Raw genomic sequence first — 19,997 nt, forward strand, 5'->3', positions numbered from 1 at the left:
GGACAAATTTAATAACTGGAAATATAATAGTTAATTTCTAAATCTGCCTTTGAAATGAGAGACCAGGGTTCAAATCCTGGTTAGGGTCAGTACCTGTTCAGTAAGAAGTCCTTGGGCAAGACTTCCTAGCACTGCAGGGTGGTACCCTGAATGCACCCTAAGGCCCCATTCACACTTAGAAACGCAAAACGCCGGAGATTTTTTCCGGCGTTTTGCAGCAGTGATTTTTCCGCGATTTCACACGGAAAAATTACTAAACACTGCGGCGATTTTGCCGCAATCGTGGTTAGCGCTTCTATAGTGCTGAAACGCGATCGCCGGGAAATCGCCTAAAAATGGTGCAGGCGACGCATTTGCGTTTCACGTTTTGGGCGATTTGCAGCTAGAGTTTGAGCGTTTTGCCGAAATCGTGGCAAAACGCTCTAGTGTGAATGGGGCCTTAGGGCCCATTCACACTTACGATTGCAAAACGCTTGTGATTCGTGCTTGTGGTTTGCCGCAGAGTTTTTTTTGTGCGATAGCCGTGTATTTTTAACTGACATTTTCACAATTGGAATAAATTGCGCTCGGGAACCCTTTGAGGCAGACAGGTGACAAGCGCTATACAAATGTTAGGATTAATACTTGGTTGAGCGCCCTTTGCTGGCAATGACGGCCAGAAGTCGTGAACTCAATGACCTCACCAGATGCTGGGTCTCCTCCTTTTTAATGCTCTGCCAGGCCTTTATTGCAGTGGCTTTCAGTTGCTGTTTTTGTGGCCTTTCTGTGTGAAGTTCACTTTTCAACAAATGAAATTCATGCTTAGTTGGGTTAAGATCAGGTGGTAATGTACAGAACCAAAATTAGAAAAAAGGTGTCTCTGTCCAAATATTTATGGACCTATCTGTATAAGGAACTTGTATGCTGCTGGGAACTGGGCCAGTCAAATGAACTTCAATTCATTGGGCCCGATTCCAAGCTGCATGCAAGCCGGAATTCCTTGCATCTCATTGACCACGTTTCCTCATCACTTGTAGTTGGTCTGACCATCTCCACCTTCAGTAACATGGCTTAATGTCATTAGCTACTGCGGCAAAACATGCAGGTTGTAACGTAGCGGAACACACGTGGTTTCCAAAAACTGGAGTGTGAAAATACACGTTTTCCGCACCTATGAGTATGAACCTGGCTAAAGGTGGAAATCCCCTTTAGGCACGGAGGATGTGATATATTACTCTATGCAGACATCCTGACACATTTGTGGGATATGACAGCATTTCACTTAGGTGTCATAAATTCCATGTGAATTATCGAGACAGGAGTTTGTCTGGTAGATGCCAGAGCAGATTTGTCCCGCTTCCTGTACTGTGGAGTCACAGGAGGCACCTTGCAGCTTTGTGCAAAAAAATAGTAAACATAAAAAAACTGTTTTTCAACATAGAGTCCATGACTGGGAGGCCACACCTGTACATGTACCGGCTGTTTGGCTCACCTTTTGGTTTACATACTGTAGCATCCTGAGGATTCAGGCTTTGCAACATCCCCCTCAGAGCTGAGAAATGATCTGATCGCTGTCATACATTCTGACTTTGTTCTATTTTAAACCTTTCCTATCGATCTGCAGCTCAGACATTCAGGAATCTTGCCAGCTTTTTTTTCTGGCAGCTGGCACAACGGGGGTGGCAGCCATATTTATGGGTCAGTAGCGTTCAGCGGGGAAATTTTGGCAAGGTTATTTCCACGTCTTGATTTTGATTAACAGGTAACCATGTATTGTACAAAAAACTGTGCTTGTCACGCACAATCTGGTTTTAATGCAATAATTTTATGCAATTGATTTTAAAATGTCCATAACTATGTAAAAACAATCAGAAGTAACTGAAATAAAATTATCCCTTTTTTCTTTTTTGCGACGTGTGGCCTAAAAAAAAAGCGCATACTTATGCGGGGTAGGGAGTACTGCGATCTGTGGTACGTAGTAGTGAGGTCAGGGTCGGGGAGTAGTGGGATTAGGGGTGGGGAGTAGTGCGATGGGGGTAGGAAGTAGTGATGCGTGGGTCAGGGAATAGTGCGATGCGGGCAGTGAGTTGTGCGGGGGCGGGTGGAGAGTAGTGCAATGCGGGGTAGGGAGTAGTGCAGTGCGGCGCAGGGAGTAGTGAGGCACAGGTCAGGGAATGGTGCGATGCGGGAAGTGAGTTGTGCGGTAGTGGGTGGGGAGTAGTGCAATGCGGAGTAGGGAGTAGTGAGGTACAGGTCAGGGAATAGGGCGATGAGGGCAGTGAGTTGTGTGGTGGTGGGTGGGGAGTAGTGCAATGCGGGGTAGGAAGTAGTGAGGCGCGAGTCAGGGAATAGTGTGATTCGGGCAGTGAGTTGTGTGGTGGTGGGTGGGGAGTAGTGCAATGCGGCGCAGGGAGTAGTGAGGCGCGGGTCAGGGAATAATGCGATGCGGGCAGTGAGTTGTGTGGTGGTGGGTGGGGAGTAGTGCAATGCGGGGTAGGGAGTAGTGAGACGTGGGTGAGGGAATAGTGCGATGCGGGCAGTGAGTTGTGTGGTGGGTGGGGAGTAGTGCAATGCGGGGTAGGGAGTAGTGAGGTGCGGGTCAGGGAATAGTGCGATGCGGGAAGTGAGTTGTGTGTTGGTGGGTGGGGAGTAGTGCAATGCGGGGTAGGGAGTAGTGAGACGTGGGTCAGGGAATAGTGCGATGCGGGCAGTGAGTTGTGTGGTGGTGGGTGGGGAGTAGTGCAATGCGGGGTAGGGAGTAGTGAGGCGCGGGTCAGGGAATAGTGCGATGCGGGAAGTGAGTTGTGTGGTGGTGGGTGGGGAGTAGTGCAATGCGGGGTAGGGAGTAGTGAGACGCGGGTCAGGGAATAGTGCGATGCGGGCAGTGAGTTGTGTGGTGGTGGGTGGGGAGTAGTGCAATGCGGTGCAGGGAGTAGTGAGGCGCAGGTCAGGGAATAGTGTGATTCGGGCAGTGAGTTGTGTGGTGGTGGGTGGGGAGTAGTGCAATGCGGGGTAGGGAGTAGTGAGACGTGGGTCAGGGAATAGTGCGATGCGGGCAGTGAGTTGTGTGGTGGTGGGTGGGGAGTAGTGCAATGCGGTGCAGGGAGTAGTGAGGCGCAGGTCAGGGAATAGTGTGATTCGGGCAGTGAGTTGTGTGGTGGTGGGTGGGGAGTAGTGCAATGCGGGGTAGGGAGTAGTGAGACGCGGGTCAGGGAATAGTGCGATGTGGGCAATGAGTTGTGTGGTGGTGGGTGGAGAGTAGTGCAATGCGGTGCAGGGAGTAGTGAGGCGTGGGTCAGGGAATAGTGCGATGCGGGCAGTGAGTTGTGCGGTGGTGGGCTGGGAGTAGTGGGCTGCCGGGCGCGGAGTTTGTGATGGGAGCAGGGAGTTGTGTGATGGGGGCCCGGGGAGAAGTAAGATGGGTGGGGGTTGTGTGATTAGGGGCAGGGTGTAGCGCTTACTAACATAAATGTGTACACTTTTTTTACAAGATGTACATTTTATATTAGAGTAAAATGTACTATAAATGATATTTTCCCTATTTAGCAGTCACTTACATTAGATATTATAAGTCTGATGGCTCTGAACAACTTAGCAGAAGGTTTTGGTCTAGTACTCCCATCCCCCCATGGGGGATTCTAGAAGTTTATTTTATCCTTTTCTTATTTAAGCACTCCCTGAAAAAGACCTGCTTTTCAGGGAGTGCTTTTAAAAAAAGGAAATTCTAAGCATCTGCCATGGAGATATGAGCTAGTCCAGTGATCTGAAAACTTGGCTCTCCAGCTGTTAAGGAACTACAAGTCCCACAATGCATTTGCCTTTATAAATCATGGCTTTTGCTTTCAGACTCCCGCAATGTATTGTGGGACTTGTAGTTCCTTAACAGCTGGAGAGCCAAGTTTGCAGATCACTGGGTTAGTCTATATCCGTGATGGATAACCTTGGCACTCTAGCTGTGGTGAAACTACAAGTCCCATGAGGCATTGCAATACTCTGACAGCTCTAAGCATAACTCGGGGAGGCATCCGAGGCAGAGGCATGATGGGATTTGTAGTTTTGTCACAGCTGGAGTGCCAAGGTTAGCCATCACTGGTCTAAAGTCTGGTGCAGCTGCACATTTACTGTTGCCCACATGAATAGAGCTTTGATCCCCTGGATGGCAGTTTTGGGCCAAGTGCTGAACAGATGAGTTCTGCTGCTATGGAGGGGAAAGGAGGGATGAGACAAACACTGCAAATGCAGTGCAGGAGACTTGGGGGCAGCTGGCGCCACCATAGACTATAATAGGAATTAAGGCTATAGCGGTGCACAGTCAGTAACTTCGGCACTGTCAGAAGCTGGAGCTGAAGTTACTTTTAACCTCCCTGGCGGTTTACTTTTTCTGCAAAAATTGCAGAAATCCAATTTTTTTTTTATGTTTCATGTAAAGCTACCAGAGTGGTAGCTACATGAAACTCCACTAGAGGGCGAATCTGTCCCTCTAGTTCGATCGTCGCCGGCAACAATAGAAAACGGGAACGCGTATATAACGCGCTCCCCTGTTTGGCTTCTCCTGTCGCCATGGCGACGATCAGAATGAGGTCATGGACGTCAGCCGACGTCCTGACGTCAGACGCATCCGATCCAGCCCATAGCGCTGCCCGGAACTCATTGGTCCGGGCAGCGCAGGGCTCTGGCGGGGGGGGCCTCTTCCGCCGCTGCGTGCGGGCGATCTGTACGCGCGGCTAGCAAAGTGCTAGCTGCGCGTACAGCACTTTAAATGGTGAAAATCGCCCCACCAGGGGCTGAGATCTCCTCCTGCGCGGCATACCAGGAGGGAGGTTAAAACACTGTAATTCGGTCTCCAGCAATAGCTGGAAGCCAAATTACATAATTCCCCACCATCCATGTGAACCTGAAGGGGGAATAGCATTTAACGACGCCGGGAACTTGTGCAGCAGCAGGATAAGCCATACCGGCTGTATCCTGCGCCCAAGTCTCCCTGCTGCGAATTCTCTCGGACACGGGATGACAGCATGTCCTGCAAAAGACTGGCTTCCAGGAGGCGGGGCGAGAAGGAAAACAATGCAAAGTGTAGATACATCCAGCAGTAACCTGTACAGCTCTTCCTATTTGCGATTTGCTTTTTGTTTTTTTTCAATAAAACTTTATTATACTTACCAGGTGTCCTTCTTTCATCCGTAGCCGCACCCCCAAAAGCAAGAGGTCATAGGTGCATCTCTATGACCAATCAGGAGCGCCTGTGATCTCTTCTTTAGGGGACGGGGCTATGGACGGAAGAAGGAAATGCAGAGACCCTATAAGTATAATAAAGTTTTATTAAAAGCTAATCACTCGCACCCCCCCAAAGCACTGCATTATCGCTAAGCGATTTATGCAGAGCTTATATACTTTGCATTGAGGGCAAACGTGCTCAAAATGCTGCAGGTCTTCTTGCGATTACCCCAATTGCAATCACACTAGTGCCCCCCACCCACCCACCCACTTACATTGGCAAAGCGTTTTTGGGAATCATCGGCGATTGTCGGTGATCCCAAAATGCTGCCAAAAACGCCCTAGTGGGTTCCTACCTTCAGGGCTGATTCACACTGCAAGAGCTTTTTAAGCGCTAGTGATATGAAAAAAATGCAGTGTTCTCCCCAGGATTTTTTTTCCCAGCCGGTTGGCATGAAATAGTAGCTGGGTGGCATGAAAAAGTAGCCGGGTGGGGCAATATCAGAGAATGCATGGCTGGTACTTCTTTGCGCAACTCTGCTTATAGTATAGGAGGAGGTGAGCCGATGGCAGCTGGGTGCTCACTAAAAAAGCCTGGGGAGAACACTGCAATGCTATGGGGGATTTATCCAAAATCACATCGCTCCAGTGAGAACACTCACATAGGATAACATTAGCAAGAGCTTAGAAAAGTGCTTGTAGTGTGAACAAGCCCTGACTTGTGTACTTGACTTAAAACCTGTCAGTCTGACGATCAGAGCTGTCTGATTAATACTACTTGCTGCACATAATGGCTATTTTGGGAAAAAGTCATTTACAGTGCAATTTACTCCGTGACAAATGAACCTCTCGCAGCTAGGAGTGTGATCTTGGGGTTTGCCCATGGTGGGACTATTGGATTTTAGTCAGGTCCCATTAAATTTCTACTGTTCAATTTTTGTGACTAAGACTACACAGTAGTTGTGTTTTAAAGGGACCCCGAACATTAGATAAAAATGAAATCGGTACTTACCTGGGGCTTCCTCCAGCCTACCGTAGGCCGCCAGGTCCCCCGGCCTCCTCCTGGTTCTTCTCCCGGTCCCGCTGGTGACTTCATTACCCGCAACACCCAGGCAGAGTATCGGGTCAACACTTCCTGAACGGTGACGCTCCGCGGTATCACACTGCCCGGTATACGTCATCACGGCGGCCGGCGTGACAGTCCTGCACATGTGCATTTTTATCTACTGCTCAGGATCCCTTTTAAAGGGTGTGGATGTTTCTTTCAGAATTGTTATATAGCCCTGTAACTGATCTCTAGCTATATCTAGCTAAAGTTTTAGGGCTTGGTTAAATGTTAATTGGGAATTCCTTCTTTTGTAAATATTAATACAAAATTAAAAAAGTTGGTAGGACATATTTGTATTACACCAGTTTTAATTGTAATGGTAAATGACCACGATTGAAAAAAAAAACAAAAACCCTGTAAATGTACAAGATGTACATTTTGTTTTAGAGGAAAAATGTGCTATAGATTACTTTTTTTCCCTATTATGCATTCATTACATATTCACTCTATGTACCTGGAAGGTATGCCTAATTTATAGTTAACAGTTTGCCTCCTTTTGAATGCAGCATTCTGTACAATGACTACCTAGTGGAGATCAGAACAAGGACAGCGTTCTTACCTCTATTCGGAGTTATGTTGGAACGTCTCAGAGTACATGAGTATTATTTTTTTGTGGGTGGGGGGGGGGGGGGGGGGGGTTGTGTGTTTCTTTTTAAGATGCAGACATTCTACATAGAATAACCTTCAGTAGGTGTAGTTTCACTATTGCTAAAAATTTAAATGAAATCAATAATCTCAAACCATTTGTCTGCAGTCGGTTGCCATTTGTAGACACACCAAAAGATTCAAATGCGCTTCCAGGGAACCATGACAGTTTGGTGGACAGATCAGCTCCAACTGATCACTTTCACATCCCCAATTAAAAATCCTTGGCTCGCCTACAATAAAGCTTCGTACGCGTGCTAGAGGATTCTTAAGGCCACATACACACATCAGACTATAGTCTTTGGAAAATGAAGGATCACAGACCAATCTTACCCCCTTCCATGTAGTATGAGAGCCATACCTTCACAGTCTTTTCTATGGAGCTGAACTCCCCATCAGAAAAAATCTTTGCAAGATGCTGCACGCACAGATGCTGTACACATGTAACAGATCAGTATCTGCAAAAGATCTGTTACTGCAAAAGATCCGTTCCTGCAAAATGCATTCATAGTCTATGAGATCTGCAGATCCTCATACACACCTTGTTTAACTGACATTCATCTGCAGATCAGACAATCATCTGCAGATCTGAAAATCCATCCTGGTGGATCTGATCTGCAGATGAATGTCAGTTAAACAAGGTGTGTATGATGATCTGCAGATCTCATAGACTATGCAAAATTGGAGAGTTCATATACGCTCTACCCCCCTCACCTCCAACCAGTTGGTGCAGGATCTGGGAAGCCAGGCCAATCCAAGAGTACAAGCAAAGAAGGATCCGCAGGCCAGACCAGGTAGATGAAAAAAGCTGACAAATTTTATTTGAAAAAATCCACAAACAGTGCAATAAAAGAGAGACAGAATAAGCTAACGCGTATCGGGCCTACAATCTGCCCTTAATCATAGCTAAAGTAAATCTGTCTAGAACAGGGCTTATATGCAGGTGGGGGGAAAAAGAGTCCCCACCCACCCACCAAAAAGCCGAGATCTTAAAGGTGCAATACATCCATATGTACAAAAAACATGTTACGAGCATACTTAATAACAATAGTATAAAGTTTAAGAAAATGTAAAAAAGTTACCACTACATGTATGTAAATACAATATATGAAAAAGTTGCATATAATAATATATACTATATGAATTATATATACTATATAAAGGGGAAGGAGGAAAAGCCACCTATGAATGCAATTTGCAGGAACGGATCTTTTGCAGATACTGATCTTTTGTGTCTTTTTGTTTGTGTGCAGCATCTTGCAAAGATTTTTTCTGATGGGGAGTTCAGCTCCATAGAATAGACTGTAGGTATGGCAGGGTGGTAAGATTGGCCTGTGATCTTTCATTTTCCAAAGACTATAGTCTGATGTGTGTATGAGCCTTTAGTCCTCCCCAATAGGTCACTGAGAGATCTGGCGGAATGCATTGTTCTGATTACCCTTCCTGCTGGAATCCGCTCTGTCGTGCGCTAGGCCATCGTCCTTCCTCTCCACTCCATAGCAGCAGAACAGATTTCTACAGCAACTAGCCCCAAACTGTTACCCGAGATATCGACACCCAGTTGCTGCACCTGGACAAATTCTTTGTGCGTGCTTTGGCTCCTTAAAGTGGACCCAAATTAAAAATACAAAATTTCAGAAATAAAATCTATTTTCTAAATTATAATAATAAATAGCAGCCTTTTTCCAGCTGCATGATGACAAATATATACTATTTTACATTTATTGGAGGAACCCCTCCCTTCCTTTCATATTGCCGGGACAGAATCCGGCAAACTGGTGGAGTAGGTGGTGTCCGGCAAAGGAGGAATTGCTAATGGCTGCCTCCTGTATAAACCCTAGTTATGAAAAGATAAGGTTGAAAAGCATGCACTGAAATGCTCATAGGCTTGAAGAAGTGTTAATTTATCTTCGTATGTGTCAGAGTGGTGCAACTAAATATTTTGAATTAAAAAAGTTTGGTTTGGGTCCGCTTTAAGTGATTTATTTTCAGTGCCATGCAAAAGTATTCACACCCTGGCATTTTTCATGTTTTGTTGCCTCACAATCTGGAAATAAAATGGATTGTTTGAGAGTTTGTACCCTTTCATTGACAGAACATGCCTACAACTTTGAAGATGTATCAGGCCCCTTTCAGACGGATGGCTGAACTGTGTGTTTCCCAAGCAGTTTAGCCTTCTGTCTGCCGTCCACCAGTGCAATGTGTACTTTGCAGTGCCAGTGTACTTTATACTGGTTGAACTCGATGGACGTATGTCTTTTTTCAACCAAAATAACTATGTAACTATGTAATTTGGGTGTAATTTAAATGCAGCCGAATTGCACTGGCTGTAACCACGCAATTCAAGCGTTGACATGCGGTGGCATTACTGGGCGGCGGAGGAATGTGACCCGTTTAGTCTGACCGTGGCTGCACTCAGATCTCGCCTTTTTGGGAAGGGGGGGGGGGGGGGGCGGGGACATGAGAGCAGCTGAAAGGCGGTGACCCCACCGCTTGTCACCTGCCCATGTGAAAGGGCCCTTTTATTGTGAAGCAAACAACAAATAGGGAAAAAAACTGAAAACTTCAGCATGCATAACTATGCACTCTTGGTCTTCATGGTGTGATGCATCTTGCTTAAAGTGTACCTGAGATGATACACACACAAAAAAAATTCATACATACCTGGGGCTTCCTCCAGCCCCCTCTGGCCTGATTGCTCCGTCCTCTGCCTCCTGGATCTTCTGTAAGCTGCGCACGCTCCCCCTCAATCCCGCTGCCAGGAGAGTTCTGCACTTGCTCTATAGTACTGCACAGGTGCAGAGAGCTCCTGGTGACTGGAGCAGGGCATTCGTGCGTGGCAAGCCCGTGCATACGCAGTAACTCCTGTCTGCTGAAGATACCGGGAGCATTTACAGAAGATCCAGGAGGCGGAGGACGGTGCAGAGGGGGCGTTCAGGACGGAGGGGGCTGGCGGAAGCCCCAGGTATGTAAAAATTTAGTTTTTTGTGTGTGTCATGTCAGGACCTTTTAACCAGGATTTAACTTCATCCCAATCAGTAACTGATGTCCACTCTCCCACAAGAAATCTTTAGCTTTTTCTCGAATAGGTCATCAGGGATATCTGTGTGGCTGATATTTTGATAAAACCCCTCCCACAGTGTGATGTCATGGCCATGGTCCTGACAGTTTGACAAGACAAAATGTATTTTGCGCTTTTCTCCTGAGAGACACAAAGTTTCAGAACTGCAGCCACTAGGATGGGGCTCTATAGGCAGTAGCAGTGTAAGGGAGTCTTGCCAAAGGTCTCCTGAATAGGTGCTGGCTTACGAAACAGAGCCGAGATTTGAACCCAGCCCTTAATCAGTACACTATCCAATCACGCGCAGAGTTTGCTGCCTGTGAACCTAATTGTATTGTGGGTGCTATTTCCAACTGCCAAGCAAGCAGTTTCTCCCTCTGTGCATAGAACTCTCAGAAACAAACATTTCATACAGATCACCTGGCAGAACTAAAGATGTCGCCACCTGGGATACATTTCAGAATGTAAATCAGGGAGAGGGAAGATTTTACAGTGGGCACACACTGACTAAATAATCTATAAATGAATATTGTAAAAAGTAAGCAATTTTATTCATTATTTTCACTACAGTTCCACTGTAGTGGTGTTGAAGCCTCTGGGATCTCTTTGAAAAGGTGTGTTGATACTCGCAAATCATGTGACACCTAGCTTGCATACAGAGTCCCCAGCAAGCTCAAGGGGAACCAGAACTTCTAGGAGTGTGCAATGGGCTAAAAGAGACCAAAAAGCCCTCTTACTAAGATGATATGAGAAACAGTTTGCCTTCTTGAAACAGAAGGCATTTACAATGATTCAGGTTGGAGTGAGCTCTGATTTGCTTCCCCGTGCATCACTGCTGAATATGCATACAGGTGACTTTGGAAATGAGTGAGAAGGAAAGCTCTGGGTCCTATAGAGTCTTCTTGCTCCTCTCTCTGGCCCAGTTACAGCGCTGGCTTCCCCTCGCAGCATTCAACCAATTTGGTCAAATACTGTTCTCTCCAAAACTTCGGAAGTCTTCGGGAGCCTGAGTGCTCCCGAAGACAGGCTGCTCCATATTGCGCACGCACGAGCGCCCTCTCTTGTGCACTCCTACGTGCGCAGTACTGAGCCGCCTGTCTTCGGGAGGACTCTGTTTGAGCTGCTGCAGCAACGAGGGCACCGGGGAAGGCTCTATAGGACCCAGATCCTTCCCTCTCCTTAGGTAAGTATCTGGTTTCTTTTTTTTAATAGACTCCCAATAACTTCAGGGTGAATCTGTATGCAAGCGTGTCAGTCAAATGCTTTTCTGCCGGCATGCAGAAAAGCATTTGACATTTTTTCAGCGACTACTGGGGTTTTTTCTCCTCCGCAGGGGAATACAAACATGCAACGGTAAGCAACAGGATCAGGATCACAACACAGCGCAGACGGCAGCAAACTACAGTACAGGCTCTTGAATGGGCAGCGCTTTAACGACAAGCACCACAGCTGGCAGGAAATCACTTGCAATCGTCTGTGTGAACTTTCCCCATCTTGACCTGAAGCAGGGGTTTACCCCAGCTATAATTACAAATACCTTCTGTTTTAAGAAGGCAAATTTCCGTTTTGCATAGCCTTTTTTAAGAAGACTTTCTGGTCCGTTTTAGCTCCTTACATACTCCTAGGCGTTCTGGTTCACCATGAGCTTGCTGAGCAGTCTGTACCTCTCGGTGTTACAAGTCCTACCCCATAGAGCCACATTAATCCATGCCATGCACTGATGAGGATCAACCAATCCGAAACAGTCTGTATGCATGTTGGAGAATTGTGGCTCTGTACAATTAACAAGCTAACACATCATTGCATTCCAGCGGTTCTGGAGGTGTGGCTAGCTTTCAGGGACAACAAGGGTTATTTGTATATTCAGCAGTGATGCATTGTGGGAAACATGTGCTCACTCCAATCTGAATAATCGCAAATGCCTTCTGTTTTAAGAAGGCTAATTTCTGTTTTCCATGGCATTTTAGTAAGAGGGTTTCATAGTCCTTTTTATCCCCTTACACACTTCTAGAAGTTGTTGCTCAGCAAGAGCTTGATGGGCAGTCTTATACTCCAGCTGCAGAGCTGTAATAATCCAGTAGAAGTCCTGCAGGCTGTACGCCGCTGGACTGGATACGTAATGGCATTTCTGCAAGCTGTCACTTTCACAGAGACAAGCAGGAATCCATTAATAACCCGTAGTGTTGAGAAGATGCGCTCTGGCCGTACAGAGAGGCTCATATTACAAACTATTCTAGTCTCTAGGAATCGCAGAGTGCTAGAACCGCTTGAGGAAAGGCGGTGGGCAGTGCAGACTGTCAACTGGGAATGGGCTGTCTATATGAGTCCCCATTCCTTCCTTGTAGAAGATCTATAAAGGTCCGTACTTACGACACCATTTTTGTGGCATTTGTTTCCTGAAACAAGTGACATTTTCCATGAATGATCAATCGGTTTCCCAATTTAGTGACTGTGGGTACGTTTTTGCTATAACGCAATGTTTAATGACGCGCAATGACAGTGTTCTCCCCAGGCTCTTTTAGCCAGATGCTCCACCCGGCTAATTTTGGTGAGCACCCGGCTGTCATCGGCTCACCTCCTCCTATGCTATAAGCAGAGTTGCGCACAGAAGCATCGGCCCTGCATTCTCTCATACTACCCCACTCGGCTACTTTTTCATGCCACCCGGCTGGAAAAAATTTCTGGGGAGAACACTGAATGATCTTGACCGTTATGTTGGATCACTGAGCTTGCGATCATTCAGATCCCCATAGACTCCCATGATAATTACTGCAATCACTCGCTCCTATTCCTGTGTTGGGCATACCGCTTGCTGGCCCAAGGAGTACCCCATGCATTGTTAATGCGATCAAATGGGTGTAAAACGTTTAGCTAGCACTAGGCTAGCTAGTACAAGTGTCCAGCTCCCCCCGATTGCTGCTGATCCAACCCCCCCCCCGGTAATACATTACCCAGCCTGGATCCAGCATTCGCGCAGCCTCCCTGCACAGCTTCGGTCTCTCTATGGGGAGGATCGGCTTTGCACATGACGTTGTGTGCGATCCTCCCTATAGTGAAGTCCGGAGCTGATCGCTGGATCCAGGCTGTGTAATGTATGATCGGGGGGGTGAAGGACACTTGTACTAGCTAGCCTAGTGCTAGCTAAACGTTTTACACCCATTTGATCGCATTAATTAACTTGGGGACTCAAACTGGCAAAACCTCCTGAGCGGCGTAACGCTCAGAAGGTTAAGGGGAGGATGAAGGCTGTTGGATTGTGCATTCTAATTGACAATTTCTAGAACATGCTGTCTTGCATACCTTCTAGAACCAGTGGAGCCCCAGATTGAGCGCTGTAACAGCGCAGGAGATTTGGGCGCAGCCGTTGCCAGCATAGGTCGTAATAGGAATTACGGCTATAGCGGCGCTCAGTGAGTAACTTCGGTGCCGTCAGAAGATGGAGCTGAAGTTACTTTTAAAACACTGTAACTCGGCCTCCAGCAATAGCTGGAAGCCGAATTACATAATTCCTTACCATCCACGGTGACCTGCAGGGGGAATAGTAATTAACGCCGCCGGGACTTGTACAGCAGCAGGATAAGCCATATACCGGCTATATCCTGTGCCCAAGTCTCCCGGCGGCGATTTTGCACGTATGCACCCCAGAGCTTTGCAGCTGGTCCCTGAATGCCTCATGGCAACTAGGTAAGAGCTGGATACAGTAAAGGCATTTGAAAACATACACACTTTAGAGGATCTCCAGTGACAAATAGTAGAATACCCACTTTTGCATTAATTTTCCTGGTTTCAGCATCAGAAGCACCTCCTATTAAATAGCTATTGCTGTGTATTGGTTTATAAAGCTGCCCGCCCAGTGATGTCACAGCCTAGGCTAGGAGACCAGGGCCCATATGCAATTAACTTTTTCTCCTGAGTTTTCTCCTGGGAGATAATTTTTCATCTTCAATTTAAATTAACTTTTTAGCACTTTGCAATGGAAAAAGTACCAAAAAGTAGGTGAAAAAGTACTATCAAAATTATTTCGAGTATTTATTTGCTTGTTGGGGGTGTAAATGGAATTTTATTTACAAGTTGTGAAACTATCACCTAGGAGAAAACTCGGGTGAAAAAGTGAAATTGCATATGGCTCCAGGTGTTGTTTTTCATCACTTCTGAACACACAACAGACAAACATTCCGCTCTCTCTCTCTCTCTCTCTCTCTCTCTCTCTCTCTCTAATATATATATATATATATATATATATATATATATATATATATATATATATATATATATATATATATATATATATATATATATATATCATGTGTGTAGCTTTAGGCCAGGTGTATTATGGTGCCCACTTATAATACACTTTTTTTTCCCTGTCCAATCTTACCAAATCTTTGTAGTATAAGGGTAAACTGAGTCGAATAGCCTTTGAATGGATATTTTATGCATTCCCTCACATCCCTCATATTACGTAGAAGTGGTAAGATTGGACAAAAAAAGATTGTATTATTAGTGGGCATCTTTTAAATTAGAGTTTGGCCACTAAGCAGCAGCAGCTGAGAACCCATTATTCGTGTGCCTGTATGCGTCTTGCCAGTGATGTTAGATGCATCTGAATCCCTGTAGTCTTGCCATGCCACTGCTATGCTATGCAATACATTCAAATGCGCAATGCAGATTCCCTCCCCCCTCCCCTCTGCATGCAAATTGAACGGCAGCCTATTGATTTTAATAGGCTGTGTTGTCTTGTCCGAATTTGCATACAGGGAAATGCAGAAAATTCTCAGCCCCTAGAGTTTTTTTGTAAGGAGAAATAGAAAATATGAACTTTTTTTTTTTTTTTTTCAATTGTCAATGGAAATAGAGTTGATGACCAACTAAAGTTTCTTTTGGCCAAAAAAATGGCCTCTTGGATACAGCTTGCACAGCCCTGTCTGTTGGCGAGATTTACAAAGAAATACAAAGGGTTTGTACATTTAGTTCCATTAGACTGCTAAGCAATGCTGATTATGTCACAGACTGCATTGTATTGGAATATTAAAGAACGTGTCTTGGTTACGATAGGAGCCTTGACATTTTTCCGTGGCGGACACACCTTGTTCTGGCGAGCGTGCACCCTGATACTGGTTTTGCTTGTTGATCAAGTCCTCCCTTCATAGATGTGTCCCTTTTAACATGCATTATCAAAGCCTCAGGCTAGAGGCAAGGAATGCACCAAATGTGTTTGCTTGGTAAGGCGGAGAGTTTTTTTTTTTTTTTTTTTTTTTTTTTTTTTTTTTTTTGTCACCGCCAGGCAGCAGCTCTGGACCAGGAAGCTCTGCTACCAGAGAACTATCAGCATTGTGGAATTTTTCCTTTAAGTATCTTTCAGACATGTGACTAGGAGATGAAAGGTTAAACGCCTCACATTTTATGTCTGACACTTGTTAGTCTGTTCATAGACGTAAGACAACAGTCTGAAAAAAAATGTGCAGTTTCAGTCAGATGTTAACCTGCCTGAGAAAGTTCCTCTGAGTATTTAGTCAGGTGATTCTTGCACCAAACAGATGTCCTCAGAACTGCTTTGAAATTGAAATTCATACATTTTTTTTGTTGGCCAAACAGTATTTTTGTATGTCTTGATTTAGAGTAGAACGTAGTCACATTAGGTGTCATCTGTGACGAGACTTGCACTCAAGAAGCTGTACTTGTTCTGCTAAGGAAATCCTGGGGACATTAGAGTAGGAGAAGTGGTAAGTTTATGTATCTTTGACGGATGCTTGTCCTAGATGGTTGGTAGTTTTGCCTTTATAGATCCCACATCTTAAAGGACTACTGTAGGGGGGTGGGGGAAAAAAGTGTTGAACTTACAATGGTCCCCTGCAGACGTTCTGTGCCCGTGAAGCCACTCACTGATGCTCCTGTCCCCGCCTCCGGTTTACTTCTGGAATTTCCGACTTTAAAGTCGGAAAACCACTGTGCCTATGCAGCCGTGTCCTCGCTCCTACTGACGTCACCAGGAGTCTACTGCGCAGGTGCAGACTATACTGGGCCTGCGCAATACACTCCTGGTAACATCAGCGGGAGTGAGGGCGTGGCCTTTAAAGTCGGAAATTCCAGAAGTGAACCAGAGGCAGGGACCGGAGCATCGGTGAGTGACTGCGTGGGCACAGGATGTCTGCGGGTGACCATTAGACGCCCCAGGTAAGTTCAACTTTTTTTTTTTTCTTTTTCCCCTACCCCCCTACAGTACTCACTTTAAAGCACAATATAACCCAAAGTTGAAGTTGGTATATTCTTAAACCACACAGTGTCTATTGTTAAATTATAAAGCCTTGTGTACACATACAAGGACGGTCACCTGGCAAGAATTAGGACTCGATCACTTGCGCAGAGGACTCGATCACTTGGCGCAACAGTCCAAGGATATACAGATGTGTTGCTGTCCTATAGCCTAGCAACATGCTCTGTTGCAGTGGAGAGGGAGGAGAGACGACGACACAGCACAAAATGGGTGGGGTAAGTATAACAGTGCCCTCAGCCTGCATTTGACTGAGTCAATTGGCAAGGTGGACCGACCTCCAATGCATTGAGGTGGGTCAGGGGCCACCGTACAAACACGAGATTCTTGGCAGAGGTGGCCTTTACTTTAGTGTTGAAAGCAAAGCAAAGCAACACAAAGCACAAAACCTGCCCTGTTGCTTTGCTTTGATTTTAGCATAGTGTGCTTCATTGTTTTGTCAAAGCAGCCTTACGCTCATGTAAAGCAGGCAACGAGCACTTCCTGACTGCAACACTTGTGTTTCATGTTTACTTTTGCGCTTTTAAAAAGTACTTCACTAGAAAGGACTCTGTGATTCCCCCCTTGTGCTTGAGGATAGAAAGCAGTTATGTCAAGCAGTAAAAGTTTCCGTATGGCACATGATAAATGGAAAACAAATGTGGGGTACATTTTGAGGGCCCAAACATTGAGGCGCTAGTCCAGTTTAGGGGACCCAGCAGGCAATCTCATAGGGAACAGTTCTCCAATCACAGCACCCTTTACAGCATGAAGCATTGTGATTGGCCAAACAGTGTGAGTGTAGTTTACTACAACCTTCCTGAAACCTAGCGGTTCAAGAGAGGGTGCCTTCTACCCAATCACGTTAGTGGAATTTCCCTATGAGGTTTCCTGCTGGGTCCCCTAAACTAGACTAGCGCCAACACTGAAGCCTTTGGAAAGAGAACCTGTGGTGTCAGATGTTGATGGCAATACAGATATAAATGTATTTTACCCCAACAGGCTTGTTATACAGAAATCAAGAAGTTTATCACATTAGCAAATTAATAAATGCACCAGTTCTGTGATGAACCATTTTAACGTGCCTCAATTCTATTGCAGGTCCTGCAACAAGTGCACCCAACTCTGTCGGCTAAAGAAGACTCCTTATATTACATAGAAGAACTCATCCTCCAGCTCCTCAATAAGCTATGTATCGCTCAACCCAGGACTGTTCAGGATGTGGAGGTAATTACCTGTTTATAGCACTGGCATACATTGGTACACAGTGGTCCGCAGAGTACCTTAGTGGGGCTCTAATGTCCCTACCTATGTCTAAAGTGAAAAATAATACATTTATCACTATGCTTTTATGATGCGGGAGAAAACTAATTCTTGGCCCTTTTGCCAGTTCACCTCGGCTGTCTTTCCTTGAATTAGTTTGGATAGGTAATAACCACTACAAGCTAGTAATACCCCATGAGACTTGCAGTTTTTGTATATATTCCTGCTAAGTCATCTAGCCGTTACACATTTCCACTTGTCAATACTTGGTGAGATTTGCCTTCTTAAAACAGAAGGTACTTGCGATAATTCAGCTTTAAGGAGACTCTGTAACAAAATTTTCAGCCTTATTTCTTCTATCCTATAAGTTCCTATGCCTGTTCTAATGTGGTCTGTGTTACTGCAGCCTTTCCTAATTGCACAGTGGCTGTGTTATCTCTGTTAAATAATCTAATCTCTCCTGTGTCGAGTCAGGACGGAATGTGCAGTCTGCTGTTAATAGGCAGAAGCTATACACACCCTCTCCATAGCCTATCACCTGCTGGTTAGCAGCTATGTCTTTTGTTTGTAAACACTGCCTAAAACTGGCAATTACAAGCCAGGATTGCAACAGGGAGTGTCAGAAACAGCACAGAGGGGCCCAGGAGAACATAATGAATAGAATGGTATGCTTTTTATTGTAAGAATTTTAGAGTACAGAGTCTCTTTAAAGAGAACCAGAGGTGGGGATCTTAGAGTTAAATCTATACACAGAGGCTGGGTCTGGCTATAGTGCCCAGCCTCTGTTGCTAGTTGAATACTTCCTAAATCCCCCATGCGCTCTGCACGAGCCCATAAATTACAGCCGCGCAAGCGACACTGAGCCTGTCGCAGCGGGCTCGGTTTACCATTCTAGTGCCACTCACGCCGCTCCCCCCGCCTCCTGCAGAGCGCCGATCCCCGCCCACGTCCCTTCCCTCGCCGCTGATTAGAGAGAAGGGACGCGGGCGGGGACCGGCGCTCTGCGGGGGGGGGGGGGGCGGCGTGAGTGGCACTAGAAAGGTAAACAGAGCCCGACAGCGTGGCTGTAATTTATGAGCTCGTGCAGAGCGCATGGGGGATGTAGGGAATATTCAACTAGCAACAGAGGCTGGGCACTATAGCCAGACCCAGCCTCTGTGTATAGATTTAACTCTAAGATCCCCACCTCGGGTTCTCTTTAAGTGAACATCTATTTACCCACAATGCACTGCTTCTGAATATGCAAATTATCTCTTTATGCCCCTGAAGCCAGGCTTGCATCCAGAACCGCTGGTGTATAGCAAGTCTATAGCTTTAAACTTTAGAGCCACATCAAACCCACATGTAGACAGCCTGTCATTACAGCCTGCTTTTAGCACACGGTCGTGACTAGCAAATCAGAGACTTGCATATCTGACCAAACTGATCACGTGCTTCTCCATGACTTCTCATAGATATGACCATAACTACTTGTCAAGGTGTTTGTATTCCTATTCTTGCCCTTTTTTGGCTTCAATCACTGTTCTCTGGCTGCTTAATACATCCTACAAAAAGGAAATAAATATTTATGAAAAAACAAACCAACATAAGGGGAGCAATCAGAGCTAATCAACAGAAAGCTCTGTTGGTGGCAGAAAACGGGGGGGGGGGGGGGGGGGGGGGGGGGGGGGGGATCACTTGTGTACTGAGTTGTACAGCCCTGCAGAGAGGCCTTAAAGCAGCAGTGGCCTAAATGGCAAAAAAATAGCATGGGGGGGGGGGGTTGATCTTACCTCAGGAGGGAGAATACTCTGGATCCTAAAGAGGCTTCCCTCGACCTGCTAAGCAGAAGGAATCAAGTGCTAGAACCCCACAAAGATCTCCTTGTCTGCATGCGCGCAGGTGAAGTAGTCTCTCCACTTGGGCCCCGGCAGAAAAAGCAGAGCCTGATTTGTCCCCCTCTACCGCACAGGTGCGAGCCGCCTACACAGTAGAGCCGACTGGATAGGTAACGAAACTGGATAACAAGAGGATATCTTGGGAGGAACGAAGGTACCAAGATGGATGATATCCGGATATTAACCTCCCTGGCACTATGATTATTTCTGGATTTTAGGGTCTTTTTAAAATGTTTCAGACCCTAAAATAAGGAAAAAAATCATGCCGCCAGAGTGTCTGCAGCAGCCCCTGCTCTCTCGCCACCCTGGGCTCCAGCGCTGCAATTTTACCTCCGTCCTCCGGGTGGCACTGTAACTCTGTAGTGAGAGCGATGACTGCAATCTCACCAGATTGATTCAGAGCCTCTGAAGAGAGGAAGCTGAACGGCTACCGACATCTGGATCCCCCGGGAGGTGAGTAAAAGCGCCACTGCGCACTATACTCTCCATTGAGCTCCCGGTGGCTAGCCCGAGCTACACTTGGGATTACCGCCAGGGAGGTTAATGAGGAACTGTATGGAGGGGATAGCCTGTGTAGATATGCCATCCTTACACAGCAGG

General features: G+C 46.1%; 1 protein-coding gene across 2 annotated transcripts in view; it reads left to right on the forward strand.

The window, feature by feature from the left end:
• The window catches only part of LOC137533041 (son of sevenless homolog 2-like), a 119,333-nt gene that overhangs the window by 31,901 nt on the left and 67,435 nt on the right, over nt 1-19,997 (forward strand). For both annotated transcript variants that reach the window (XM_068254179.1, XM_068254180.1), the window contains exon 2: nt 17,359-17,484. In XM_068254179.1, coding sequence (XP_068110280.1) covers nt 17,359-17,484 — 126 coding nt within the window. The remainder of the gene's footprint in view (nt 1-17,358; nt 17,485-19,997) is intronic.

Source organism: Hyperolius riggenbachi, chromosome 9 (genome assembly GCF_040937935.1).
Source record: "Hyperolius riggenbachi isolate aHypRig1 chromosome 9, aHypRig1.pri, whole genome shotgun sequence".
Classification (NCBI taxonomy): Eukaryota; Metazoa; Chordata; class Amphibia; order Anura; family Hyperoliidae; genus Hyperolius; species Hyperolius riggenbachi.